Below are 26910 nucleotides of genomic sequence, written 5' to 3'. Positions count from 1 at the left end.
CTGATTCTTTCAAGATGTCTTCCAGATATGCCTCTTCCCACGTTTCCCCTCAAGGTCCTGGGGATGCTCGTCCTACAGCCCTTCAAATCATCAAAGACGAGGGCCTTGAAGGCAAGCTCTCTGATAAGGTCGTCCTCATCACTGGATGTTCATCCGGCTTGGGAGTTGAGACGGCGCGTGCGCTGCTGGTGACAGGTGCAACCTTGTACCTGGCGGTTCGCAATCCCGCCAAGGCGAAAGCTGTCTTGGGCGACACGTTCCAGAACGACCGAGTTCATCTCTTGACGCTTGACTTGAACGATCTTACGAGCGTTAGAGCCTGCGCCTCAGACTTCGCGACAAAGAGCAAGACCTTGAACATCCTCATCAACAACGCGGGTGTTATGGCGACACCCGAGGGCAAGACTGCCGATGGGTTCGAGACCCAGTTTGGCACCAATTATGTCGCCCACTTCCTCTTCTTCCAACTTCTTAAACCTATTCTTCTCGCTTCCTCGGCCCCAGACCTTCCTTCGCGGCTAGTCAACGTCTCGTCCAGCTTGCATAGAGCTTGCGAGGTCCAATTTGACAATTTCAATTGGACTGGAAACTACGACCCCTGGAAGGCTTATGGCCAGAGCAAGACTGCTCTTGTTTGGATGGCCAACGATATTGAGCGCCGATATGAATCTCAAGCCCTCCATGCCTTCAGTCTCCACCCGGGGGGCATCTTGAGCGGTCTTCAGCAGCATGTCCCGGACGAAGTGAAGGCGGCATGGGGGAAGAATGAGGCCTTTGCCAAGCATTGGAAGAGTGCTGAGCAAGGAGCAGCGACTACTGTGTGGGCGGCGGTCAGCAAGGACTTGGAGGACCGGGGTGGAAGGTATCTGGAGGACTGCCAAATTATTGGTGCATGGGACCCCGCGACTGGTGATGTTGGCTCAGGATACGCTGCGTGGGCGTACGACCAGCAGAAAGCTGAGAAGCTGTGGTCATTGGGCCTCAAGCTTACTGGGCTACCAGATGCCGAATAAGGCCGTCCTTCGGACTGCCTGGAGATACTATAAATAATACGGGCTTTCTGATAGAAACATGAGATCCCAAACAAGACTTCAATAACTATATCATTGCATGCAGGATCAAGTAGGCAGGCTAAGAATGCGAAAGCATCACGTAGTGTTGTGATTGACAAGGCTGTGTTTCATCTTTTCCAAAGTTCCCATTTCAAGCCATGCCTTTGAAACTTTGAGTGACCAACTATTTGGTGAGGACTCCCACAACATGAGGGATCACGTCGCTGCTTGACTCATCCGGCGGTTGGGCCAAGTCCACCTCGCTCCATGAGCCAACTTGCCGCAAGGTCTGCCCAGTGGCGCGGCACAACTGGCAGGAACCCATCATATGCTCCCAAAAGACATTTGTGAATTCTGAAAGGAAATGTCAGTGTGATGCATGCCCGAAGGTATAGAGAGGGGTTCTTACGTTGAAAAAGTGGGATGAGTAGCCCTTGCTCCGCCTTGACATGCTCAAAGACGTACCACCGGCCGCCCTTCTTTAAGTAGTTATAAAGCAGCCGTATGTTCTTCTCCGGCTCCGGAATGCTGCAGAGACACTGGACAGTCATGATGCAGTCAACGCTACCGGGTTCGATCCGTCCGCCCCAAGCCGACTCATTCTGCAGATCCTCAATACCCACCGGCACAACCTGGTAAGTCCCTTTCAGGCCGACCTCCTCGACCCGTCGTTTCAGCGATGCAGCGGACACCGGATTCGGCTCGACGCCGTAGATCTTGGTCGGAGCTGCACGGGACTCGGCCTTGGCGGACCGGACGACGGTGGCGAGCGACTCGGTCCACATCCCACTGCCGGCTCCGATTTCGAGGACAACACCTTCGATAGACTTGCTGGCGCCCCTTTCGGATATCCGCCCGTTACGAATTCGGCCCTCGAGGAGCGGCAAGACTTTGTCCTCTGCGCTGGCTTTGGCTTTGGGCCCCATGAATTTCCAGAACTCGCCGAACCAGGCCTCCTTGAGTGCAGACCAAGACGATAGGGTCTCGACGTCACCGGTGATGGCGAGTTTGAAGATGGTGAACCATAGGTAGACCAAGGAGATGGTCATGAAAAACCATGGTAGAACGATCTTTGCCAACATTGTGATCATGTAAGGTGGTTTGATTGGTAGCAGAGAGGTGAATACTCGCAATGGATCACTATGATGCTTTTGATGCTTTAATACAACACAATTCGGAAACTTTACGAGATGTTTCCGTTGTCTTAGTCAAAAGCGCTGGAGCACGGATATTTTGGCGCCATAGGATGGCAGCAGAATGCAACGGAGACAAAAAAGTTTGCCCCTCAGTTTCAAACCCCGCGCCGTCTAAGGTGGATCGATCATCTCCAAGACGTAACGTGGGGCCGGGAAACTTGCTCGCTTAAATTGAGAGAGTGTGTGAGTTCTAGAGTGAAAGCAAAAACAGGGTTGAGCGAACTAAGAATACATCTTCATCACATATGATGTAGAGTTTAAGACAGGTTTTGGGACGCGCAACTAGATAAAGCAGTCACTAGTGGCAGACTTTGTGTCAAAAGGCCAAAAGACCCGAGATGGGATTTTCTATGTACAGTCTAATCATCGTTCATATTACAAATGGGATTTTTACAGGCGGGTACTAATGTTCAGAGACCCGGATTGCTGCTCAAAGCCAGCTGAAGCATTTAGAGCTTCTTGACAGGCTTAGCGGCAGGCTCCTTGGAGATCCGCTTGGCAGTCTCCTGCTCGTCGCGCTCGTGCAGCTCAGGCTTGGAGTCCAGGGGGCGGTCCAGGCCGAGGCGGTGGTAAGTGCTGTAGGAAGCGATGCCGCCCTGGGGGTCGGCCTCGGTGACGAGCTCCTTGCGGCGGGTGTCGACCAGGAGGCGGATGAGGTCGGGGCGCATGTAGTGGCCGGCGAAATCGGCGAGAACCTTGGTAAGGTGGGTCTCATTGAGGTCAATGTCGACGAACATGAGACCGTCAAAGTCCTTGTCGGGCTTGGGGACAGCCAGGCTGCCGTCGGGCTTATAGATGCGGGCGTGGCCATTGTAGTCGGAGGGGTCGGTCTCGGGCTCGACGCCCTCGGGGGTGTTCTTCTTGAGACCCTCGACGGAGAGGCGCTGGAAGGGGGCCAGGACCCAGGTGCCGGTCTCGATGGCGTAGGCCGGAGTGACGAGCTCGGAGGCAGTGTCGGCGTAGTTGGTGGCCGGGTCGGGGGAGACTTGACGCTGGACGCCGGGGTAAATAGGCCATCCGGCGACGTGGACCTGCTCGCCCTGAGAGACGTTGAGGGACTTGAGGAAGGGGTTCATGTTCTCCCAGCAGTTGAGCTGGCCGACGCGGCCGATCTCGGTCTCGGAGACGGACATGAAGGTGTCGCCGGAGCCATCACCGTAGACGAGCTTCTCAACGTGGGTGGGCTTGATCTTGCGGCGGTGGTTGATGATGGCACCGGTGGGGTCGATGAAGACCTGGGCGAGGTAGAGGGTGGCATGGTCGAGCTCGGCGAAGCCCATGGAGACAAAGATCTGGTTATCGCGGGCGGCGCGGCGGATGCGGCGCATCTCCTCAGAGTCGACGCGGAGGGAGTTCTCGCGGTACTTCTTGAGCATGGGAAGGGACTGAAGGTAGGTGACCTTCCACATCCAGTAGGGGTAACCGGGGATCCCTGTAGGGGTATTAGCTTGCTGAAGATTGTTTGGACGAGGAGGGGTCACTTACAAACTTCGGGGAAGGCAACGAGCTTGCAGCCGGCCTGGCCGGCCTCGTTGATGAAGTTGATAGTCTTCTGAACACCACCCTCAAGGTCGAACCACTAAGAAAGTCAGTCATATGTGGAAAGGGAGGAAGATGATATCGAGGCTTACACCGGGCTCGGAGGTGACGGCGGCGGCCTTGTACTTGGTGATAGGCATGTTGGCGGGTGTTGGTATCGAAAAGATTCGAAAGGAGTTGAGTTGATGGTTGTATGAGACTAGAAGTCTTGATGATTGATGATCTTGTGTGAGTATGATGATCTGGAGGGGAAAAGAGATGAACCAAGTCGAGATGCTGAAGCCTTTTTATGGTTTCTTCTTCCTCTCAAAACTGTCCTTTTTAGAATGGATTGACCACTTTGTCGCCGTCGGGCTTTGTAAACCATCTTGCAGACTGCATCTGACAACTTGCAGTTCTGAGTTCATCAACATAGGGTTGCTGTAAGTTGCTCGCTTGATCTACAAACGCCGTCTGTGGTAGTGCTTATTGATGCGATCCGGGGATTCGGGTCCAAGTTGCGCAAGTTTCTAGTCAGCATTTCATTTCCATAGGCCGCCCACACCTTTGTGGCGTGATTGATGTTCGAGAAGTCCCGAGCTGACGAACGGTAAACATACGGACAGGCTGTGACACGACTCAAGTAATGCGGATACCTACAACACTACTCACAGATGGTAGGTAGCAAAGGCTGGGAAGACGCGCAGTAAGCAGTCTCCTTGGACGTAATTCCGAGCCATGCGAACTTCGTCCGGGTGCCACGGGAAAGCTGGACAAAAGCCGCGCTGCAGAATGGCATGTTCCCTCTGACGTAAACAACACCCCGACTGCCGTTTTCCTCCGGGTCGATCAGACGAGATCTTGTGGGTGCTCTTAATTTAGTTCCCGTCTTCCCGGCAGCGGCGCGGTTCCCAACGTGCAGCTGGCCGGGGGGCCATCGCCGTTTGTGGATCTCCGGGATCTGGAGATCTGCGTGCGTTCAAACCCCGCCAGATCCAAACACCTACATCGTCTGATGTTCGGGGACGCCTCGATCCCGATATTTCTGTGGGGAACCGTGGATGCCAGTCACGGGAGAGAAGAAATTTGCTGAATACTACGTGGAGTTGTTTCTATCCACTACCGATCTGATAATGCCGTCTCTGCTGTACGTTTGGGCGACTTTCTGCTAAGCAACGAATCGAATGTTCGCAAAACACACCCTCTTCCTCCCGTTCGCGTATCGACCCATGTCATCAATGCGTCTCCCAACTGTTCTCGAACCAAAGCACTTCCTTGTAGGCCCTAACGCCTCATCCTATACTCAAACACAGTCTTCACCCTATGCTGCCTCACCCCCCGTCTCCAACTCTAGTGCTTCGTTTCTTGCTCTACGTTCTGCTCGCTTCTGCGAGCCGCTTCTACGTCACTTTTCGAGGAGATAGTCGCGCTTCAGGAGAACGCTCATGACCGCCTTGGAGCGAGAAGGCTGTTCCTTGTAGGTTGGGTTCGGGTTGCCGAGCTTGTCCCAGAGGCTGGGAAGGCCGGCAGCACCCCACTTGTCGCGGAGCTCATCGTAAAACTCCTTGTTGTAGATTCGCCAGAATTCCTCTTCCGTGTAGTAGTTGTCGCCGTAGACCACCTTGGTACCGCCGAGATCGCGAGTCGCCTGCTCAATCATCTTGTTATCCCGGATGAATCGCTCAAAGGCCTCGGGGTCGTCGCGACGTGGATTGTCATCAGGCCCGTGGATGGTCTTGGGACCCCACAATCGTACGTTGACATTCATATGGTGGTAGCGTCGACGGTTGCGGCTGTCGGAAATGACTCTTACAGGGCAGATCCAGAGAGGATAAATCCCCAGGTTGTTGTTGACCCAGTCGAGGAAGGCCGCAACCGTGTTTCCCGGCAGCGTAATATCTTGAAAGAACACTGTACGGTTCTGTCTGCTGTGATGTATACCGGCGAACAAGCACTCAGCCTTCACAGTGGGATTGAGCAGAAAGCGTGTAAGACCGTTGAAGGTATCGGGATTCTGACCGTAGACTCCCATCCAGAAAGAGGCTCTGTCGTATCGGAAGAGATAATCCTTGATCGGTACAACGTCAGTGACGATGCCTCTCTTATCAACTGAGCGAGATTCTGAAAGCGTGCACAGCATGCAGTTGGTGTCTCTGACGTGAGGGACAGACCCGTGCACATGTAGAGCGAACCACTGATCATGAGCTCGGCTGAAGCGAACAACAGGCATGCCCTGCTTCTTCTCATCCGTCATGGTGCCAGTAATGATGGCGCCATCGTTTAGGCCGAACATTATGCCATCGACGAAATCGACGGGCGAAGTGTCGGCGGTGTAGGACTGGATGGTGTTCAAAGCTTCGGCAGCGGAGTGAACTGGGAGATAGTTGAGCTCGACAAATCGGCGAGCTGGAACAAGCTTGACTTCGATGATTGTGCAGATGCCGAGCGTACCACAAGAGCCAGCGAGACCACTAAAGAGGTCCGAGTTCTCGACGGTCGAGGCGGTGACGATGTTGCCGTTTCCAAGGATGACCTCGAGAGAAGCGACAGACTTTTCGAAGTGCCCGTAGCGGAATGACGAACTCTCGAGCGCAGTGCCGGAGAAGGCGCCGCCCACGGTGATGCCAGGGAACTCAGGAACAACAGCGGGAATCAGGCCGTGCTTGAGCGTGGCCGTAACGAGAGTCGCCATTGAGACGTTTGGCTCGACCGCAGCGCGGCGCCCGCGATGGTCGACAGTGATGACATGATCCAACCCACTGATGTCGATGATCTCATCCGCCTGTCGAGTGCTGGGCCGAGTGCTGTTGGTGGTTTTGTGATAAATGCGATACTTGACCCCGTCACGAGCGAATCGTCTGGCTTTGGCAGCGATGATGCTGACGCGCCGGCGATGCTTGATCAAGCGATACTCCGTCTCGATGGGTCCGGCCATTCTGCCATCGACTAGACGCGGAGTGATTGAAGAATGATGATGAGATGTCCGACGAATTACTTGAAGCTTCCGACGGTGAAATAAAAATGTGGTGGGAATTGGCGATTGGTAAGGTGAGAAGTTTCAAGGAAAGCACTTCGACTGGGAAATAGAAAGTTGGAAGGAGGTAAAAGCAACAGTGAAAAGTTCTCTGAATTAATCAATCACGGCGCGGTGAGGGTATCGAGACGGAGGAGGCCGGAAGGATGAAGAACTTCTTGGAAGACCAGTTTCGTGCCATGTACCCTGGGCATCCTAAGGGCATCCGTGGCCCACTCGTGAGAAGGCATAATACTTCTTGCCCTGCCACATGTTGTGCGTGAGCATGACTGAGATGGCGAGTGCAGGGGATGACTGTGCCTTCATTGTCTTTCTTTGGTGGCCTAAAGAGGTAAGACGGGAACCATCTCATGGCTCTTACACCAAAAGGAAGAAAGCAGGGAGGTTCTTTGTGACAGTGTCCACAGGCCTGGCAAACGTCACTGTTTGAAACTCACTCGGCATACCAGTATAGAAGGCATGACTTAAGGCTACTAAGTATTGGTCTCAATTTGAACTCAAGCTCGTTGTATCAAAGTGCAACATATTCCTGATAGTTGAGGGGTGAATCAGAAGAAAGACTTCAATCGAGGACTCGATCACTTTCAATTGTATTACAAAAGCCTCATAGCTTTCAATGGATAATAGAGTAGATAGAGAATATTTTAAGCCTTACTTTCTTAGTTTTACATAAATGTTTGCTTCATCATCTCAAATGGGCAGATGTAAAGCCAATTAAGGGGGTACATTTAATCAGCGTATCACATCATAGATGCGATGAAAGTGAAGATGTGACGAAGTTGAAAACGCGTAAAGGGTGTTGGCAAACAGCTGTCCATTCTGTTCAGGTAAATTAGTACACATTCACTCCTAAGCTTCGGACGAAAGCTCAAATGTGATTCACTACAATGAGCCAAGTGCGGCATGTAGTGAGTATATGAGGCAGCTCATCCTGCTGGGATGAGACCCATATTGACTAAACACCTCAAATCTATGCAGGAAGAAGGGGAAAAGGCAGTCACCAGTGCTCTTGAACTTTGCAGAGCATCTTGGTTTGCTTGGATGGAAGGAGTCATCCGGATCCCACAAGCCGTCAAACACCAGGCAAGAAGTATCAACACCAAACACTCTGCAGGAAAGACTGAATCACGCAATTTCCTCGAGAGTTTCTTTCCCATGTTTGGAAACCACTAGTGAAACAGACGAACTTCCATTTCCACGCTCCCTGGTGGTCGCCCAACAACAACAACATCCATTCTTCAACATCATAGGTACCATCCACACACGCACCAGTCTTCAGACTTCCACCCAAGTTCCCCCCAACATCCGACGGACGCCCCAAGCATCTATATGCACAGGCCGAATACGACCTTCTGCCTACTCTGCCATGTTCTCGTCGACACTGCGTGCGATGCGAGTCAGAGATGCCCGGAAACAGGCCGAAATGTTCGAAAATGCATTTGAACGGGCGGTGGAACTGGCCAGCCCTGAAGTGATAACCGAGTTTGCTGCCTCCAATCTGGAGGTGTCATATGATTTCGACTGGGATCTGGAAGAGGGTGTAGAAGAGAACATGGAGTTTTGGGATGAATCACCAGTACAAGATTCCGAAAACGGTTCGAAAAGCGGAAAAGGAAAGGAACCCGAGGAACGTATACCATTCGTCTATCAACCTCCCGACGAGAATGACCCGGCGGACCAGCGTTCAGATATGAACACTCTGCTATGGTTACTTGCAGCCACAGACATCGGATCCAATCAGGTCAACCGCAACACACCAAAAACGGAACCCAGCAGCAGCTCAGACGTATCCATGGGTGATGCCGAAGACCTTGAGCAGCGCGATACAGAGATGGCAGACATGCCAGCCGAGCTAGGGGCTCAAAGTTGCAAGCGAGAGGGTACATCAGTTACAGAAACATCGGCCTCAGGGAACCCACTCGAGGCGGAAGCCGACATACCAATGAATGACGCACTATCGGCAACGGGTCAAGGAGATCCTGGAAAGAAGTTTCCCCCAGGGGTTTATATCGAACACGTGGAGAATGTTGAGAGTGAGGGAGGCTTGGAGCGGAAAGAAGACGACGGATCGCTTGAAGCGGCACAACTCGAGGGTTCTTCCGAATCTGCCATGACACACAAAGACGATCAACAGCAAGTAGAGTACTCCAGCATGGAGAAAAGACCTTCCGCCATCTCGGTTGAGTTCTTGGAGGGCATCTGGCACCATTATCACGAGCTGCAAGAGTTTTGCGAGTGGGAAGAGGCGCACGAGTGGAATCGAGAGAACCTTCGCAAAATGCTCCGACAACCCTTGGATAATAGTCGAGCCCGCCATCGACAGCGCTCGCCAATGCCATACCCCCGGTATGGCAGGTCGAGAAGCCCGCTAGGAGTCACTGTGATGACGGAGGGGATGGAGGAAGACAAACAATCTGCATACGCGGCAGGAAATATGAAGTGGTAGTGACATGGAGACTGAATGGCATCTTGGAGTATGGAATGCTCGACGCTTTGGGGAGCCTTTTTGGTATCGTTGGATATTGGCATCAGCGGTGCTGTCTGTAAGGTGTAGAGGGACTGGGTGCAACAGCGAACATTGCGGTTTTATGATTTTGTTAGACACACACTGGTAGGTAGCGCGCAGCTTTGGGAATTCATATTGGCATCTTTGACTGAACTCTCTGTCTTAGCCAACATTCTTCGCTTCCATAGTATTGTAGCCCTTGAATGATGCCGAATGTGACACTTGCTCTCACTCAATTTTCTCACTGATGTTCCCCAGAACCGGATTGGGCTCCCTTTCTTCGCCGTGTTCTTCGACGAAAGTCTCTGAGCCGTTCCTGATAGAAGTTTTAGAAAATACTGGGAAACCATATTAGCCTTTTGCTAGACGTTAAGTTGCGAGAAACTGACGTGCGTCCATCTCTTCAAGAGACTTCCCCTTAGTCTCCTTGATGAAGAACCAGACAAATACGACGAGTGCCCAATTGAAGATGCAAAACATCAAGAATGTCTTCCACCCGAGGTTCTGAACGGCGTGTGGTGTAGCTTGGGAGAAGACAAAATTGAAGAGCCATTGCGTTGAAGTGCCGATAGCGATGCCAGCTTCGCGGATCCGAGATGGGAAGATCTCACCCATGTAGACCTGAATCTCGGTCAGTGGCGTACTTTGGATGTGCAGGAACTTTTCAAACTTACCCATGGTGCTGGACCCCACGAAATGTTGTACGACATAGCTTCGAGGTAGATCATTGTCATTGAGGCGATGGCTGTCGAGGTTAAGCCCTGGTCTGCGGATTTGGGCGGGTGGGTTGCGGTGAGGCAGGCGATGATGAGCATGTAAGTCCCCATCAGTAATGCTCCACCCAGCAGCGAGCCGCGGCGTCCGATGCGTTCGACAAGGAAAAGAAGATAGAAGAGACATGACACGACCTTGACCAGACCGAAGAAGCCTGTGATGAGGAGGTTATTCTGGCCTGCACCAACGGCTGCAAAGACTTGAGGGGCGTCTACGGAAATTGTTAGGGTCTAGAAGTTAGGAAAGATGAGGATGGTAACTTGGGACTCACAGTAAGCTAAAGATGTATTGCCAGTGAGTTGAACACCTAGAGAATATGTCAGCCCAGGTCAAAGGAGTGTATGTTGGTTTGAGTGGTACCGATTTGCAGAGCAATGATGAGGAAGATGCGGTATCGGTTGACAGGCTGGATCAACTCTCTCCATGTGAGCCCCTCTTTTTGGTTTCTCTCTTCTTCGATACTAGTAATGATCTCGGCAAACCTGTGGTCTTGTCAACAATTAAGTTACTTCATGGAACTGAAGAACTCACTCTTCTTGGACTTCGGGCGCATCACCTCCGCGGACCCAGATCAGAGACTGCAGTGCTTCCTCCCTCCGTCCAGTCTTGGCCAGCCATCGTGTACTCTCTTTGCAAAGCAACATGCCCAGTCCGAGAATCGCCCCAGGAACGAGTTGCAAGCCAACAGGGATCTGCCACTGCCTCGTTGAAGACTTGACATGCTTGCTGACACCATAGTCAACAAAGTAGGACGTCATGACACCCATCGTGAAGAAGAACTGGAACATGCTGCCGAGCATTCCGCGGATGTTCTTAGGGGCCATCTCTGCTGAGTACATGGGGATCACGACAGTTGCCATGCCGACACCAACGCCACTGACGACTCGGGCGACGTAGAAGGCGGCGAGAGAGTGGGTGTTGATTGTTTGGACGATTGCGCCGGCGCAAAATATTACTGAGGCGAGAATGATTGACCACCTTCGACCGTATTTCGCGGTGAAGGGCCAGATGAAGAAGCAGGAGAAGAAGGCTGGTTGGTTAGACTTTCATTAGAAGAGGCCCTCTGACTGACGACAAGTTGAGAAGTGACAGACCTCCCGCCTGTAACAGACTTGTCGAGTTTGACCCGACGTTGGCTTTCTGGGACGGTCCATAACGAAAGTCTTCTTGGAAACCTTGAAAGGTGAGGATACCACCAATGATACCAGTGTCGTATGCAAACAAGAAAGACCCTACGCAGCACAAAGCTACGAGGTAGAATGCTCGAAATGTTCCGAGTTTCGACATTGTCAACGGCGATTTGTCAAAGGTCAAGACTCGATTTGTTTTACCAGCCTGTCGTCGAGGGATCATGAATGGCCATAGGCTGTCTTATGTACGGAGGCGTATCCTAGATGCTAGACAGCAAACCCAAGACTCTGCATCTCCCGAATGAGATAGGACTGAAAAAAATACCATAGGGGAAAACAGCTCTAACCAATTCGTCGTCGCCGGCTCAGCACGCAATTCTAGAGCACCCAATAGCTGACTATCGCAGCATCAAACAGACAAACTCCTCGGGCCATTTCCAGAGTGCTTCCAGCACGCCATACGGCCCCTGTTCCCAGAAGCAGGGGTCAGCCATGGACGAACAGAAAGAGGCCCAGTGTTTCCTCTCTTCCCTGGGAATGTGGATGTCGGTAGTCGGCCGGGACGCTCAATCTGGGATGGCCTTGAGGCCGGATGTGTCCCCACCTACCCGTTTGGGATGCCGGACCGACTACCGAAGCCTCCGGGAGAGCGTGTGGGGTAAGCTCCGGCAAGGAGCAGGGGTGCCGGTCCTCCGTCCCGGTTGATTTTGCGAGAGATGCCTTCTGAAGATGCTTCGGCAGGGTAACACGCCATGTTCGATTCGCGTCAACACGTGTTCCACATCGCTTGAGCAGCTCAAGAGGTTCATTGCCGATGGGTAAGATTATGGGGCACAGCTTTGGAGGGGCTTTGCTGCAGGGTCGTTGCCATCCCAAGCTTTATCGGATGTCCCTCCTTTCAGTCACTCATTGTCATTAAAACCCTGCAAGCAACTGAAGTCTCACCTGCATCTTCCACTTTCCAAACCTCTCTTGTTGCTCATTCAGCTGCCGCAAACATTGAAAATGACGAACGCAAGGCCCAACATCCTCTTCATCATGGCTGACGACCATGCCTCCAAAGCCATCAGCGCTTACGGAGCTGGCATCAACCACACTCCAAACATTGACCGCCTCGCAGCGGAGGGAATGAAGTTCAACCACTGCTATGTCACCAACTCCATCTGCACTCCGTCCCGCGCGGCCATTCTCACGGGCACCCACAACCATGTCAACGGCGTCATGACGCTGAACGACAACATCAACAAGCACTTGCCCAACGTTGCGAAGCACATGCGCACCGGAGGATACAGAACAGCAATGGTCGGCAAGTGGCACTTGGGTGAAGGCAGACCACATGAGCCCACCGGTTTCGACTACTGGTCTGTCCTCCCCGGGCAAGGGGATTACTGGGACCCCGAGTTCATCGAGCCAGCGGGCGAAAAGGTCGAAGACGGCTACGTTACAGACATCATCACTGACAAGTGTCTCGACTGGATCTCCAAGACAAAAGACACCGACAAGCCATTCTTTCTCATGTGCCACCACAAGGCGCCGCACCGCTCGTGGGAGTGCGACGAGAAGCACAAGGACCTATACAAAGACCCGATACGCGTTCCCGAGACATACGATGACGATTACAAGAACCGCGCAAAGGCTGCAAAGGTTGCAAAGATGCGCGTGGCTGAAGACATGACATACCAGGACCTGGGTCTCGTGCAGCCAGACGGTGGCAACAAGATCGGCGAGCGTGTCGTTCAGGAAGCGGGCTCTGCGCAGCGCAAGATTCCCGTTGATGCCAAGAGACTGATTGATAAGGAGGACGGGACGGTATTCACCTTCAAGAGCCAGGACGACCTGGCTCATTTCAAGTTCCAGAGGTACATGCAGCGATACTTGCGTACCATCCAGTCTATTGACGATAACGTTGGGCGAATGCTTGACTACCTCGAGGACAACGGGCTTGCGGAGAACACTATTGTCATTTACACCTCAGACCAGGGCTTCTTCCTCGGCGAACACGGCTGGTTCGACAAGCGATTCATGTACGAGGAATCTTTCCAGATGCCCTTCCTCATTCGATACCCGGCGGGAATCGCCAAAGGCTCCGTATGCGACGACATCATCTGCAATGTCGACTTTGCGCCCACCTTTCTCGATTTCGCAAACCTCCATATCCCGAGCTACATGCAAGGCGAATCTTTCCGCCAGTTGCTGCAGGGGAATACACCGGCAAATTGGCAACAGATCGCATACCACCGGTACTGGATGCACAATGACATTATCCATCACGCCTACGCGCATTATGGTGTGAGAGATCAGCGATACAAACTCATCTACTGGTACAACGAGCCGTTGGAGGTTAGTGGCGCCAGGCCGGGTGGGGAAAAGGATAAGGAGTGGGAGTTGTTCGACTGCGAGAAAGATCCATTGGAGCTGTTCAATGTTTACCACGACCCAGCTTATGCCGAGACAGTGAAGCATATGAGGAGATTGCTAGAGTTGAAAATGGAACAGATTGGTGACGAGCCAGTTCATCCCAGAGGTGGTGATGTTAGTGGGGTCGGTGGGTTTAGCCAGTAAATTATGAAGCAGAACACGGACATACTACTTCGAATGAGCGGGAGTTGTCGACTTTGATGATAGAGCGGGGGTAACATGCTGATGATAGTAGGGTATCTGGAGATTCACGGATAGAATTCAATTCTATGTCGAACTCATAGTCAATTACCTTGGAGCGATCATCAAGAACCTCACAGACTCGCAGTGACATCTTGGAGAATCATGGTGGATAGGTAGACTCGATCTTGGAGCAAGGGTTCGTTGGCGTGAACAAGGATGAACAGTTCGTCAACTCCCGTAATTGGCTCAACGAGATCCATTCCTGGATGTCGTTACCCTATCCACTCCTCGCGTCATGGTAGTCTAGCTCGAGTAGGTAAAGTGTAGACTCCCTCCGTATTCATGTTTGCACTTTCCTGCACAGAGATCCGGAGAATCATTCAGCAAACCCGGTCCCGAGGACGAAGGAACAGACGTCGAGTGAGAAGGCGGAATCCAAACTTGTCCCATCCTGCATCCACTCCCTAAAATCCATCCCGCCGGCTTGCTCAAACGACTCCTCAGACAGATCATGCTTGCTCCAACTCCAGCTTCCATGGCATAGAATTATTATCAACTTCTATTGTAAACTCACGGAACCGAACGACGCTGAGTTGCGGCAGGGCGCTGCAACATGAGACGAGGACGACAATGAAGTGCCAGGATGCCAAAGTTTCAACAACAACATGATGGACTCTTTCGTTGGCTGCTTTCAAGCTGGCCCAAGCACGACGCGTCAGACTTGTTCTCAATGCCGGTGGCGCAAGGTCAGTACGCTGGAATCTCACCGTTGGTCTGTGGCCGTGAACTGACCTGGATCAGGTCAAATGCGAAGGTGGCAGTGAACTGTGCTGCGGAACCTGTGCTCGTCTCGGGCTCGACTGTTCTCTTGCCGCCATTGACGAATTTGGAAGACAAACGGATTCTCACTTGAGTCAGCAACGATTGACATCCGCCAAGCCGCGACGCCTCAGAGGCGCCCGGGCGTGCAAAGCCTGTCGAGAGAAGAAAGTCCGCTGCTCTGGCACAACACCGCGATGCGCAAACTGTGCGCGCCATGCTAGAGAGTGCACATACCCGACGTCGGTACGAAGTGCGAGGGCATCTTCCCCGCAGAGCACCTCTACCGAGGGAGACGAAGCCTGCGGGGTTGAAGTCGGCCAATTCCTCTCCGGTGCCGTGGAAAGCTTCTTCGAGAAGGTTTACCCTCTTCCATCTCATGCGTTTCTGCACCCCGAGACGACCAGGGAGCGTTGTCGAGAGGGGAGGATTGACTCGGCCCTGGCACACGCCATCTGTGCTTTGGCGACCCTTCACTGTGGTTCGGATCTTCAGACTCGCGACAGAGCCACGTCGTGGGTTCAGACGGCGGAGCAAAAGATATGGCAGCACCTGGAGAGCCCTACCATACCGCGTCTGCAGGCCCTGCTGCTCGTCATCCATTATCAGATGGAGACTGGAAAGTTCCAGAGAGCGTTCATGCTTACGGCTACCGCGGCTAGGTTCGCCGCTGCTATGCGACTGAACCACGAGAGACCTGATCTCGACTTTGTCGCCCAGGAAATTCGCCGTCGGATCATGTGGTCGCTGAAGATTACTGAGAGGTACTTCTCGGTTGGCTTGCCCGAGTTTGAAGCGTGTCCAATCGAGACGATATACTTGCAATACCCCTCGGCTGAGAATGACTTCACCAACGATGGAGACTCTGGTGATGGGAGCTCCTATAGACTCTACGTAAGACTAGAGATAATTCGGAGGGACATCATGAAGTTGACAAGAGGAGTCACTCTTTGCGATCAGCCTTTTTTGCCTTTGACGAAACTCATTGGCGACTTCGAAAGCGACTTGAGCGAAATTGGGTCGTTGATGCCAGACGGAAGGGAATTCTCATCTATCAACATCGAAGCCCTCAACGGCAACCGATGGCTGAGGAGGCGGCTATCTATGCACATTTCCTTCCACCAAGCCCATTGCGACTTGTACCGGATCTTGCTTTCAGGATATCCCGAAGCAGCACCTCGCGTGGTTCTCGAGGCGGTCGACATGGATTCCATCACCGCGGCAGAACAGAACTGCCTCAAACATGCCATCGCCATCATCCAGATCTTGACCAGTCTCAACCAACACAGCACAGAGCATTTACTTCTCGAATTCGACATGGCTATTTGCGCCTACCACGCGACAAGACTCTTGCTCTTCATAGCCCGAGCACAAAGGACGCCGGGCTGCCCCTCACCAGAGTTTGCCTTGAGCCGTGCGGCTCTGTGTCTGGCTGCCCTTCAGCGCTTCTTCCCTTCTTCCGCACTGGTCAAGCCCATCATCGACGACATGGAGCGACTTTCCCGGGGTCATGCACCACAAGAAGCTGGAATAGGCGGGCTATCGTCGCCAGAGTTTCAAGAAGGAAGACGGAATCTAGAACAGCGACTTTCAGAGGTAGCAAAAGCGAGACAGAGACTGGCGATCCATAGTCTGCTGAGACAAGCCGACTTTACCGATGAGGACGAGGGAGATGATTACTCCTCTTCCATGTCTGTGTCCGGGTTGTCCCCAATCATGACGAGGCGAACGCCATAGGCTCTGGAGGCAGCTTCTAGACTCGGACAGTGTCGGCAGCAGGTTCAGGATTTGTACCCCCACAAAGAAGCAGAGTTTCTACGTCCGCAGTTTGAATAGCTGCGGCCGGCCTTTCTGACGAGTCACCGTTCTGATGAAACTGGTCGAGACGCCTGACTAGCTGTATACCTATGCATTTGGACTCGTATGCTGGTGTTGGCGACAAAATTGTTAACCGAGTATGAACTTGTGGCTCCTGTTACCATTCCTGAAAATGAAAACTCTCTGTTTCTCTTCAAGGTCGAGCTTGGTGTGTTTAACTTTGGCACAGGGAAAAAGAAACCAATAGGAAGTTGTGGAAGTTGGAGCCTGCGCTTGCGCATAGAGCGAAGAGGACGGTGTGACACGCCCCGCGCAATATTTGCTCATACCAGGCGGGCAATATGATCGAACCCAGTAGAGTGGAAAGCGACATTCAAGCCACCAAGACGGCGGTTCGTGGAGCTGAAATAGAGTTTATCTTCTTCCGCAGATCACTTAAGCAATTCTCTAGTATTATGTGTTGTTCTGTCAAGGCCCCTCTCCTCTGTAACCTCTCAGCGTTTCAGTCCGGCCTCACGGCATTCCCGTTCTCTGGGTTGACAAGAACGTACATGTCAGGCGCCGGCTCATTTCCCCTGTTGACATGACTCAACAACAAGACAACCGCGTTGATGGCTCAGAGAAACAAGTCAAGAACAACATGAATTTCAAGGTGGCGGGCAAGCAGAAAGAGATAAATATCTTTAGAAGCCCGCCAAGATGATTGGAATAGAGATCATCTCCAGCACACCATCTTACTATCCACTCAACGATTTCATCAACTTAAGTTTATCACACATAATACATAAATCAGACTTTCCGGTTAAAGTCCAGCAAAATGAAGTTCTCCGCCGTCATCCTCTTCGTTGCTTCCGTCGCCGCCGTTGCTCTCGATACCGATGTCCCTCCTGCACTCAGCCAGCCTGGTCGCCGTGGTGTTGACTGTGGGGCTTGCGACAGACTGAACTTTTGCCCTGGCAAGCCCAACAACAATGTCGAGTGCGAGCTTGACGGCTGCTGCAAGAAGTAAACGACTTCCTCGGGCTTCCAACTGAATACTGAAATATCAACGTGTATGTCATAGCTATTATTATTTTTAATTGAGGTATGATGCACAAGCTAACAATCACGTAGACGGCGTGCTTCGGATACCCATCATGGTTGCTATATCTCTGACAGGTGGGAACTTGGTAGAATCACCGTTCAAATGGTCAAAAGCTATAGAAACCTGGTCTCAACTACCTTACCCAATACAATTATTTGGCCAATTTCTTTTTGCCAACTCTTCTCGGATGATAGAGTGAGCTGTGCCGCTTTGTAAGGATGTGTCTAAAGTGCTGTGCCACATGCGAGTCCTAAGTGTTGAGTTGCTTCTGGCGTTGCAATCCTGGCAACAAAGTTAGTCTTTGATTGGTTGACACTCAAAATCCTCCAACATGATCCAACGGCCTGGAGATATGCATATCGTATAGTAAACCATATGCCTCCGGGCGTGGTGGTCGACTTGAATAAGTTGTATCGATCGTTTCTGCTTTCGATTGTTTGACTATAATCTCAAACTGTCGACAAGATATCTGACGATTATTCTACACCAAAGTTGCATTCACACTCTGCAAATCCTGGGTCCTCGAACTGTTCCCGATCCAGAAATTGTACAACCCTGTTTCGACTTGCCACTCCCCGTCAATGAAGTAACCCAGCTCCGCGTAAGGTACATTCAAGCTGACATTTCTGGAACTGCCTGCTGCAACTTCAACCTTTTCGAAGCGTATAAGCTTCATGACCGGGAATTCGATCTGGCTGTACTCTGGACGATAGTAAAGCTGGACTACCTCCTGGCCATCACACGACCCCGTGTTTGTGACTGTGGCAGACACAGTGACTTGGCTGTTCCTATCACACTGACCGACAGTACTGCTGTTGCCGAGTGAATGGCATTGGAGAGAGATGGAAGAAATGTTAAAAGTCGTGTAGCTCAAACCGAAGCCAAATCTCAGAGGAGCATAACGTGTGAGCTCTGGCAAGTGCCAATCATACTGGGTCGCCGTCCCGAATCCGCCCTGATCATCCGACGGAAAGTAGTCGTAGGCCACGGGGAACGCGCCGTCGGCTTCAGGAAACGTGATTGAAAGCTTGCCACTCGGGTTGACACTTCCGAATAGGATTTCGATCAAGGCTTCAGCGGTGAATTCTCCGGCAAGCCAAGTGTGAACGATTGCCTTGGATTTCTTGGCCGACTCATTCAGTAGGAACGTCTGCCCCCCGCTGAGTACCAACACAGTCGGCACGCCGGCATCAACCACCGCATCGAGAAGTTGCTGTTGCAATCCGGGAAAGCCCAAGTGCGGATGACTGAAGCCCTCACCGTCGGTTCGGTGAAGGGACTCGTAAGAGTTGTCAAAAGATCCCCAGCCTGATCCCAGAACCACAACGGCAAGACCCGCTTCCTGAGCTGCGTTGACAGCAGCTTCGATGCCTGAGCTGTCATCCGTACGCAAAATATCAACTCCTGCAACATACTTGACGTTTTCCGCACCAATTTTTCGCTCTAGACTTCGACGAAAGGTGTCGCCATAAGAGGAATCCGAGGCGTTGTTGGCGGCATATTGGCCGGTATTGAGAATGTCGGCATAAGGGCCCAGCAGGGCAATCTGAGAAACTTGACTTCGTTGCAACGGCAGAGTGCCATCGTTTTGAAGAAGCACGATTGCCTCGCGCGAGATGTTTCGGTTGATCTCAAGATGCCTCTTGCTGCGAAGAGTTGCGTTCAAAGTCTTGACCGAGGGAAGAGGCAGATCAAAAGTTCCGGTGGCGAATTTGATCTCGAGAATCGCTCGGACAGAACTATCCACAAGGTTCACGACCTCGGTATTGTTCGAATACTCGATGAGCGTAGGGAACACCGAAGGGGGTCTCGGTGATAGCTCGTGCTCCAATCCACTCCGAAGAGCCTTCAATCCTGCGTCTGCGAACGACTTGGCGACTTTGGATTGAGTGTACATGTTGCGGATCGAACCGGCGTCAGACATAATGAGACCTTTGAATCCGAGCATTTCTCGAAGAACCTTCCGGTTCAGGTACTTGTTCATGGACATGGGGGTCTGATCGACGCTGGCATATGATACCATCAGTGAAAGGGGGTTCGCCTCTCTGAAGGCCTTGACGTAGGGAGCTCCGAGGTCATTGAGGATGTAGTTCAGGCCACTCTGAATGCTTGCAGTGTTGACACCTCCGCTGCTGGAGCCGTAAACCCAGTGCTTGATTGTCGTTGCGACTTTGACGAAGCCGTTCTCATCTTTCTCCTGCATCGTGTTGATGTAGTGCGTGGCAAACTCTCCCACGAGGTAGCTATCCTCACCGAACCTAGCAATATGCATCAGAAAGAGGTAATTCAGCAGTTCTAAAGCACTTACATCTCGCCGTTTCTGCCATTTCTGGGATCTTTAGCGAGGTCAACCTCTGGTGATAAGACCCAACGAGTACCCATTGCTATGTTTTCATCGCGAATAGTAGCAACGGCTTGCTCATAGAGGGGAATGTTCCAGGTTGAGCCCATGGAAAGGGCACCGGGGAATAGCGTGCCACCGGAAATCATGAGACCACTGACGGAGTCTGCGATTGTGATGTACGGAATGCCCAGTCTAGTGTTATTGATCTGCTCGGCTCTGACCTTGTTGGCGATGGGCAACAGATCAGGCGCGTAATTCTGAGGCGCTCCGAATCCTGCAGTATATTCAATATTGACGCCGAGATGTAGTGCTACCAAATTCTACTCACCAATTTGCCCATTCTGGGTTTTGCGGATCTCCTCGAACAGCGTTTCGTTGTATGACACCTTGCCGTTCACGGTCTCAGCAAGTCGCCTTATTCCTACGAGTCCAGGTTACTAACACAGCCCGGCTCTCGCAAGCTTTCCGACTTACCTCCGAGCTGGCCAATCTTTTCCTCCCATGTCATGAGACGCAAGAGGTCGTCAGCTCGCTCTGCGGGAGAGCGTGTCGGGTCGAGATAAACCGATCCTTTCAATGCAGCTGTAGCACAACTGATATAAACAAGCTGGCAAAGGGCCAGGGGAAATAATAAAGTTGCCGATTTGACCATCTTGACGACAGTGCCCAAAATGATGAGCGAAGGACTGAGCGGAGTTAGAAAGTAAACAACCACAGTCCCCAGTTTCTTCGCTTTCCCTTTGAAAACCTTATATCTTCATTGAAAAAGCACGCCATTGCTAAATGGTCCACCATCAACCAAGAGTTCGGGCCAAGAATCCACTCAAGAAGATGACCCCATGATTCCGGCAAGCGAGGCCGGGTCCGGTGCCCCACTTGGTTCGCCGGGGCTCCGGAGTGTCAGCTCGGATGTCGGTCGGTAATCCCGAAGGGGAAAGACTAGGCCGGAGTCTATCCAATCATTCACGATCGATGCCGCGCGGTGAGGGATTGCATCATCCTATCCATGAAGAGTCATCGTGCGCGGGAGGCTATGTGAATTGGTCAGCGACAGCTACTTACCGTCCCATGCTACCAGTTGCCCCATCTGTAGATGCGGTCATTCAACAGGCGTCCTGAGGGTGTGGTTAGAGTAGTCCCCTCGAACTATGAGGTTCATGTTTGAATCTTTGTTGACATCACGAGAGTGTCGTATTGCAACTAAGCTGGCATGGACCTCCCAACGATGCGCGTGATGTCATTGGAGCTTCGTGTGCGTACAGGAAACGCTGAGAGTGTCTTAATGAGTTGTGTATTGCTCTGATCATTTATGCTTCTATCCAAAAGCTATCGATACCATCCCTATGCCTTGCTGTCGCTTTTGATGTTCTCAGGCTGCCTGACGCTCCTCCACTCCAAAGCCAAAGCACCAAATATGGCAAGACACACGAGGACCAGGCCGACCAGGAATACATGTCTAATTGCCTCGTTATACGCAATCAGAGCCGTCGTCTTGACGGCGGCGGGAAGATTCGTTAGAGAGGTGACACCATTGTCCAAAACCTTCTGTGCATCAAGCCCGGGAACCGAAGAGAGTCGCTCAAGCAGCTGAGTGTTGAGGATGTTTTGAGCGACGGCGAGGAAGATGGCTCCTCCAATGAGCTGACCAAAGAACATAAGTGATATTCCCACCGGTACATCCTTCTTTGGCAAGACTGTCTGAGCTGCGAGGTTTGGTGCTTGTGTTGACAAGCCCAAGCCGAATCCGTAGATGATTTGGTAGCCAATCCATTTGCCGCTGTCAGTGTTGACTTCGAAGGTATAAATCAACCCAGCGCCGACAGCCATAAGGCAGATACCTCCGATCATGAATGGCGTGTAGTAGCCGATGCGACGAACAAGGGCGCCCGTCATAAGCGTGGCTACTACCATTGACAGCATGAGAGGTAGGAGACGGATTCCGGACTCGACAGCGGAGACGCCTTTGATAGCCTGGAACCAGATTGGGAGATAGTAGGCTGAGTTTCATTAGTTTCAGTAACGTGCAGGGTCTTTGCTATTCGTGTAACTTACAGAATATCATCAGTTGCGATCCGTTGCAGATGGTAGCATAGACACCTGCTAAAATGCTGCGCTGCTCGAAAATTCGGCCAGGGAGTGTGGCTGTCTTGGGCATGAAGACCTGGACTAAGGCGAACCCGGCGAGAAGTACGACTGCGAGCACCAGCAGAAGGATTATTCTCCAGTTGTTCCACTAAGACCCGTGGTCAGAATTGGAATCACATGTTTTCCGGAGATGTAAACTTACAGCATACGTGGAGCCACCCCATTCCATGGCCAGAATCAGCGACACTGATCCAGGGATAAGTAGAGCGGTACCAAAGAAGTCAAGCTGCGCTAGCTTAGACTTCAATTCAAGCTTTGTCGTATCTCTGTCAGGAATGGCAAGGATCAGGAAGATGATGATGCCTGCCAAGCCTCCCAAGGGGAGGTTGATGTAGAAGCACCATCTCCAGGTGACCTTTGAGGTGAAGACGCCTCCAAGTAAAGGCCCGACAACAGAAGAGACGCCAAAGATGGCACCGAAGAATCCTTGATATGTGGGACGTTTGCGAAGCGGGACGGCGTGCACGATGATGACGACCTGGAGAAATGCGGGTTAGACCCTGATTTGACTGCGGGATATCAGATCCAAGACTTACCACGCCGCTGAGAATACCAGCTGCACCAAGTCCAGCAATGGCTCTTCCAATGATGAATGACACCGAGTTTGGTGCCGCGCCACAGATTGCGGATCCAACCTCGAAGAGGAAAAGGGAAGTAAGGAACGTGCCCTTGACGCTGAAGAAGGTGTAGAGTTTGCCGAAAAGAAGCTGTGAAGCGCACTGGGTAAGGAGATATGCCGATCCGTACCAGCCTATGTCGGTAACAGAATGAAACTCGTCGGTGATTTGTGGGATGGCTGTGGTGATAATCATGCGATCCTGTGAAACGGTCTCGTCAGGTTCTTGTCCTTGGTTATACGTAGTGTGGTTGTGTAAAGTTAACTTACCAAGGAAGTTAAAAACATGCACATGAAGGCAGACGACATGATGCAAGCGAACTTGAGTCCTGTCGGATACTCTGTGTCATCTGCGGACTTTCCTCCGTCCTCGAGCTTCTCCGAGATGTTCTTCTCGGTCTTGGTATCGTCGTTATTTAGCGATGGCTCCGCAATAGTCGAAGCTCTTGACTCGTTGCCTTGGGATGGTGTTGGCTCGGGATGTGTGCTTGATGGAGTTGCCATCTTGAAAGTTTTGTTGACGTTAAAACGTGTTAGGATACTGGGGTCGGAGTTTTGGCGGACTTGGTACTAGACGCAGAGTACTTTAATCAGATTAAAGTATTAGATATTGTGTGGACCAAGTGATTGAGACTTGAAGTAAGGTTGAGGCTATTGAGGTGAAGAGACGAGAAGCCAAGACCTCGGGATGCCATTTCTTTATACATGTGCAGGAGAAGTGATTTGTTTCAAGGGACTGACTTTTGAAAAGTCCGTTGACGGAAAACGGCAAAAACAACCCATCGCAGGCCCATTGTTGATGCATCTTTGGTTTAGACCGTCGATCCTCCCAGACTATTCGGGCCCGAAAGATCCAAAAGAAGTTAGACTATTCTCAGAGTCTCATAGTAAGAATGGAGCAACTCATCAGACGGAGGCCGAGAGAAAACGCTAAACTTCTTTGAGACCCGAGAGCCCCGACATCTTCCTTCGCGCCATCCCGACGCGCATCCTTCACCACAAGTAACCTCACAACCGTACCGGACATCTTCCAAAAGTCCGGGAAGAGTCCGAATATCTCATGAAAATCAATCAATCGAATGTGCATGGATATTTGTTTCGCTCCAAGCAACTCGTCTCTCATTTCTCAGACTTCTGCCCATGGCGACCCCGCAACCGACAGCTCTTCAAGGGCAGCCTAAGCACGCATGCTCGCTCTGCGCAAAGAGAAAAATCAAATGCGACAAAGCTGAGCCATGTTCAAATTGCACAAAGGCACAGGCACACTGTCTCTACGAAGTACCAGCTCTACCGCGACCTCGCAAGAGAGCGGCTGATGAGGAGCTTCTGGCGCGCTTGGCCGCATACGAGGACTTGATGCGGAAGCACAATGTCGACTTTGCGCCGTGTTCTCATGGTTGGATTACGTCTGGGCCTCAAGGGCGTATTAAGCAAGATAAAACTGAGGCGATGCCTTCTGCAATATCTCCGCTTGATTACCAGAGCTCAGCGACTCAGGTGTCGAAGGATGTTCCCTTGGCGACAGAACGGTCAGTGTTAGGACAGAGTAGAACATGGCCTTATTTGCTGATTAGTAATTTTCAGTTGTCTTTGGTCGACTCTCCCGACAGAGGTAAGAGCCTCCATTCTCTGAAAAAACCGGCTTGGATCTGACTTCTATCACCAGCTCATTTACCCACCCGTCCAGTGTTTGACCAGAAGGGAAGATCCTTTGCATATCCCAACGCCATCGCTTCATGTTCTTATGACGACAGTTCAACCCGAACTTTCCCAGTTGCACCCGGACCCAAGGCACATTTACCGATTTTGGCAGATCTTCGTCGAGGCCGTCAACCCGTTGCTGAAGATCATCCATGTGCCGACACTACAGCAGCAGATCCTTGACGCAAGTTGGAATCCGGCTGCCGCCTCAAAACCGCTCACAGCCATTCTGTTCTCCATCTACACCCTGGCTGTCACCTCCACGTCCATTGAAGGCTGCCAGGCTACCTTTGGCGAGGCCAGAAACACGCTGATACTGCGCTATCGGACAGCGGCTCTGCGTGCTCTCATTGCAGCCGACTTCCTCACCACGCGAGACTTTGAGGTCTTGCAAGCTTTTGTTCTCTTTCTCTTCTCTGACCCCGACTCGGAGTTGACGTCTACCCTCACTGGTGCCGCCATTAGGATCAGCCAGAAGATGGGTCTGAACAGACCAAAGCCGGATCCAAAAGTATCGGTGTTCGAGACTGAAATGCGTATACGTCTATGGTGGCAGTTGAACGGATTGGATTCTAGAGTGAGAATCGTCAAAATTGCGGGCATGCGACTCCCACCATCCGAGAGTGAGTTCGGCGACATCCGCCTCCCACTCAACGTCAACGACGCGGACTTGCATCCGGAAATGACGGAGCTACCACCGGAGCACCCGGGCGCAACGGAAATGCTCTGCGTGTTGATGAAGTTTGAGACCTTCAATATTATCAGATCTTCCAGTAGAGCTGTCAAGGTCTTTGATGTCATTATCCACGGTCCTGGGAAAGACAAGCCCCCATCAAAGCTGGAAGACGACGCGATCAACGAGATTGAGGCCACTTACCATGAAAAGTTCATTCGACACCTGGATAGGAATATTCCTCTCCACGCTCTAGTTTATACCATGACGAGGCTCACGCTGGCTCGCTTCCGGTGCAAGGTGCACAGCCCGCGTGGCCGGGCTAATAGCAACGGAGAGGTGTTCATGACGCGCGAGGAGGGTGACCTAGTCTTTGACTGGAGTGTGACCTGGCTGGAAATGATGGAGATTGCTATGAGCAGCAAGTTCTCTTCGCACTTTATCGCGCATATGACGACAAAATTCACCGTGGATGTCTACATCTATATCCTCAGTGATCTCCGCAAGAGAGTCTCTGGTGAGCGGGTCACCTTGGCTTGGAAGCTCATAGAGAGTCTTTACGGATATCATCCGGAACTGATTGAGAACACGCAAAGTTCCTTTTATGTGGCTCTCGGGGACCTGACATTGGAAGCTTGGGAAGCCAGGAGGAGAGAGTTGGTCAACGTCCAGGGGAGTCATGAAGCCGATAATGCGCCTCGCTATATTCAGTTGCTTCGGGAACAGAGGCAACAGAAACCTGCGCCAGTTCCACACGTGCCAGCGGCAGACTTTCAGACTCTTGACCCGCTGGGACTTACTGATCCGGCAAACCTGGATTGGGATTATTGGAATGATTTCTTGCGATTATAGTTATGTTCTCGCAACGGCAATCCCAATATCGGCTAAATTTCGAGTGTTGAAATGCAATTGTTTGCTCGGGAGATTAAAACTCTTGGAGGTGTCTGGTGGTTGAAGTTGCGGTGACTCTAGCTCGAGTTCACGTTCCATCGCCAATGCGGGTCAACGCATCCTTGTACTCAAAGCTAACGACCCCTTCGCCCTGCTCAGGTAGTAGTGAGTAAGCACATCGTAGCATGGGAACACCAAAGTCCCGTTTCAAACCTTGCGCTCCATGACTGAGAGCCAACAGTTGCGGTGGACCTAGGAGGATGGGAACGAAGAGACAAAGTTGCTAACACATCATCCGAATATTCCCCATCCAGAGGTTGGGCCGCGGCACGCATCTAGTCAGCAACATCTCTGCGCGGTCCACGAGTACGACGTTGTCATTGCTAGTCTACGATCATCTTTGATTCTTCAGCGGCACTGAGGGAACCACTCAATGTCTTGTCTTCTGTGATGCTCTACGAACCTAAGGTATTCCTCCCTGGCACAGGCAATCGACATTATGAGTTTTGCGTCCCCTCGCCAGACTATTCTTAGTGATCTTCCCCCGCATCATCTTTGGTCCCCTCTTTTCCCCCATGATCGTCCGTCAACAGCCCCATCCCGACACACTAGATGCATCCCTCCTCAACGCTTAACTCCCCGACGAGTCAGAAGACTTCCATATGGCGGCGTATGAATGCCTCTAGGACCTAGGCTCGCTATACAACTCGAGAATTCGCGCCCGAGTCCGAAGTTGTCTTGCCAAAAGGCACTAGAAGAGACCAGCCCACGAGCCCTGAACTCAAAGCTGCCAGCTGCGCCATCCGGAAAACATGGAGCGAACTGGAGCAGCCCACTTAGTCTCTCATAGTGTTGGGGAACCCTGGAGCTGTATCTAGCCAAGTTGGTCAATCAAATAACCTCAATTGGCTGGCTCGGCTAAGCGCCCACACCTCAGACATGCTTCCCCGTATCAACTTCGCCCCATAGTTGTCCTGCCTAGTGCAACATAACATCAACATCCGTACT

The 26910-nt window shown here is 51.9% G+C and overlaps 12 protein-coding genes across 12 annotated transcripts; 6 read left to right on the top strand and 6 right to left on the bottom strand.

Moving 5' to 3' along the window:
* Window positions 1–14: 14 nt before the first annotated feature.
* BDZ83DRAFT_577047 (uncharacterized protein) lies at window positions 15–1013 on the top strand (the record flags this gene model as incomplete). The annotated part of the gene is made up of 1 exon (XM_060504979.1): window positions 15–1013. The coding sequence occupies one exon, from the start codon at window positions 15–17 to the stop codon at window positions 1011–1013; it is 999 nt and encodes a 332-aa protein (XP_060365224.1).
* A 223-nt stretch (window positions 1014–1236) lies between these two features.
* On the bottom strand, window positions 1237–2134 carry BDZ83DRAFT_751967 (S-adenosyl-L-methionine-dependent methyltransferase; the record flags this gene model as incomplete). The annotated part of the gene is made up of 2 exons (XM_060514129.1): window positions 1237–1406; window positions 1462–2134. 2 exons carry the CDS (start codon window positions 2132–2134, stop codon window positions 1237–1239), a joined length of 843 nt encoding a protein of 280 aa, XP_060365223.1.
* A 563-nt stretch (window positions 2135–2697) lies between these two features.
* On the bottom strand, window positions 2698–3927 carry BDZ83DRAFT_751966 (carbon-nitrogen hydrolase; the record flags this gene model as incomplete). The annotated part of the gene is made up of 3 exons (XM_060514128.1): window positions 2698–3680; window positions 3734–3827; window positions 3880–3927. The coding sequence occupies 3 exons, from the start codon at window positions 3925–3927 to the stop codon at window positions 2698–2700; spliced, it is 1125 nt and encodes a 374-aa protein (XP_060365222.1).
* Window positions 3928–4838: 911 nt separating this feature from the next.
* BDZ83DRAFT_620605 (uncharacterized protein) lies at window positions 4839–7004 on the bottom strand. Its single transcript, XM_060508205.1, has 2 exons — window positions 5904–7004; window positions 4839–5849 (listed from the first exon to the last, which is right to left on the bottom strand). Exons 1-2 carry the CDS (start codon window positions 6699–6701, stop codon window positions 5172–5174), a joined length of 1476 nt encoding a protein of 491 aa, XP_060365221.1. The 5' UTR covers window positions 6702–7004; the 3' UTR covers window positions 4839–5171.
* Window positions 7005–8064: 1060 nt separating this feature from the next.
* BDZ83DRAFT_777643 (uncharacterized protein) lies at window positions 8065–9246 on the top strand (the record flags this gene model as incomplete). Its single annotated transcript, XM_060515485.1, has 1 exon — window positions 8065–9246. A coding segment is annotated over one exon (1182 nt), but the record flags the coding sequence as incomplete, so codon positions are not given.
* A 429-nt stretch (window positions 9247–9675) lies between these two features.
* Window positions 9676–11367, bottom strand: BDZ83DRAFT_777640 (general substrate transporter; the record flags this gene model as incomplete). The annotated part of the gene is made up of 6 exons (XM_060515484.1): window positions 9676–9927; window positions 9981–10291; window positions 10352–10387; window positions 10441–10562; window positions 10612–11110; window positions 11175–11367. 6 exons carry the CDS (start codon window positions 11365–11367, stop codon window positions 9676–9678), a joined length of 1413 nt encoding a protein of 470 aa, XP_060365219.1.
* Window positions 11368–12215: 848 nt separating this feature from the next.
* Window positions 12216–13959, top strand: BDZ83DRAFT_740934 (extracellular sulfatase Sulf-2; the record flags this gene model as incomplete). The annotated part of the gene is made up of 2 exons (XM_060513077.1): window positions 12216–13742; window positions 13864–13959. The coding sequence occupies 2 exons, from the start codon at window positions 12216–12218 to the stop codon at window positions 13957–13959; spliced, it is 1623 nt and encodes a 540-aa protein (XP_060365218.1).
* A 419-nt stretch (window positions 13960–14378) lies between these two features.
* On the top strand, window positions 14379–16578 carry BDZ83DRAFT_313901 (uncharacterized protein). Its single transcript, XM_060502322.1, has 2 exons — window positions 14379–14557; window positions 14613–16578. The coding sequence occupies exons 1-2, from the start codon at window positions 14477–14479 to the stop codon at window positions 16365–16367; spliced, it is 1836 nt and encodes a 611-aa protein (XP_060365217.1). The 5' UTR covers window positions 14379–14476; the 3' UTR covers window positions 16368–16578.
* A 687-nt stretch (window positions 16579–17265) lies between these two features.
* BDZ83DRAFT_751961 (uncharacterized protein) lies at window positions 17266–17527 on the top strand (the record flags this gene model as incomplete). The annotated part of the gene is made up of 2 exons (XM_060514127.1): window positions 17266–17453; window positions 17512–17527. 2 exons carry the CDS (start codon window positions 17266–17268, stop codon window positions 17525–17527), a joined length of 204 nt encoding a protein of 67 aa, XP_060365216.1.
* Window positions 17528–18013: 486 nt separating this feature from the next.
* On the bottom strand, window positions 18014–20528 carry BDZ83DRAFT_651547 (beta-glucosidase; the record flags this gene model as incomplete). The annotated part of the gene is made up of 4 exons (XM_060510457.1): window positions 18014–19790; window positions 19841–20150; window positions 20205–20297; window positions 20351–20528. 4 exons carry the CDS (start codon window positions 20526–20528, stop codon window positions 18014–18016), a joined length of 2358 nt encoding a protein of 785 aa, XP_060365215.1.
* A 689-nt stretch (window positions 20529–21217) lies between these two features.
* On the bottom strand, window positions 21218–22833 carry BDZ83DRAFT_719392 (major facilitator superfamily; the record flags this gene model as incomplete). Its single annotated transcript, XM_060512169.1, has 4 exons — window positions 21218–21873; window positions 21929–22109; window positions 22164–22499; window positions 22558–22833. The coding sequence occupies 4 exons, from the start codon at window positions 22831–22833 to the stop codon at window positions 21218–21220; spliced, it is 1449 nt and encodes a 482-aa protein (XP_060365214.1).
* An 818-nt stretch (window positions 22834–23651) lies between these two features.
* Window positions 23652–26298, top strand: BDZ83DRAFT_792243 (fungal-specific transcription factor). Its single transcript, XM_060515752.1, has 3 exons — window positions 23652–24166; window positions 24222–24249; window positions 24304–26298. The coding sequence occupies exons 1-3, from the start codon at window positions 23778–23780 to the stop codon at window positions 25861–25863; spliced, it is 1977 nt and encodes a 658-aa protein (XP_060365213.1). The 5' UTR covers window positions 23652–23777; the 3' UTR covers window positions 25864–26298.
* Window positions 26299–26910: the final 612 nt, after the last annotated feature.

The sequence above is a fragment of the Colletotrichum acutatum genome, assembly GCF_030867785.1.
Source record: "Colletotrichum acutatum strain CBS 112980 chromosome Unknown BDZ83scaffold_44, whole genome shotgun sequence".
Taxonomy (NCBI): Eukaryota; Fungi; Ascomycota; class Sordariomycetes; order Glomerellales; family Glomerellaceae; genus Colletotrichum; species Colletotrichum acutatum.
Note: the sequence above shows the minus strand (reverse complement) of the source record. Positions and strands in the feature narration are given on the sequence as shown.

Bases quoted from the DNA above. Each gene is read 5' to 3' on its own strand.
- BDZ83DRAFT_620605 (XM_060508205.1), bottom strand. From the start codon at position 6,701: ATGGCCGGACCCATCGAGACGGAGTATCGCTTGATCAAGCATCGCCGG. The intron at 5,850-5,903 runs CTGTGCACGCTT...ATCGTCACTGAC, and splicing joins TCAGAGACACCAACTGCATG to GTTGTACCGATCAAGGATTA.
- BDZ83DRAFT_313901 (XM_060502322.1), top strand. From the start codon at position 14,477: ATGATGGACTCTTTCGTTGGCTGCTTTCAAGCTGGCCCAAGCACGACG. The intron at 14,558-14,612 runs GTCAGTACGCTG...GACCTGGATCAG, and splicing joins CTCAATGCCGGTGGCGCAAG to GTCAAATGCGAAGGTGGCAG.
- BDZ83DRAFT_792243 (XM_060515752.1), top strand. From the start codon at position 23,778: ATGGCGACCCCGCAACCGACAGCTCTTCAAGGGCAGCCTAAGCACGCA. The intron at 24,167-24,221 runs GTCAGTGTTAGG...AGTAATTTTCAG, and splicing joins GTTCCCTTGGCGACAGAACG to TTGTCTTTGGTCGACTCTCC. The intron at 24,250-24,303 runs GTAAGAGCCTCC...TTCTATCACCAG, and splicing joins GGTCGACTCTCCCGACAGAG to CTCATTTACCCACCCGTCCA.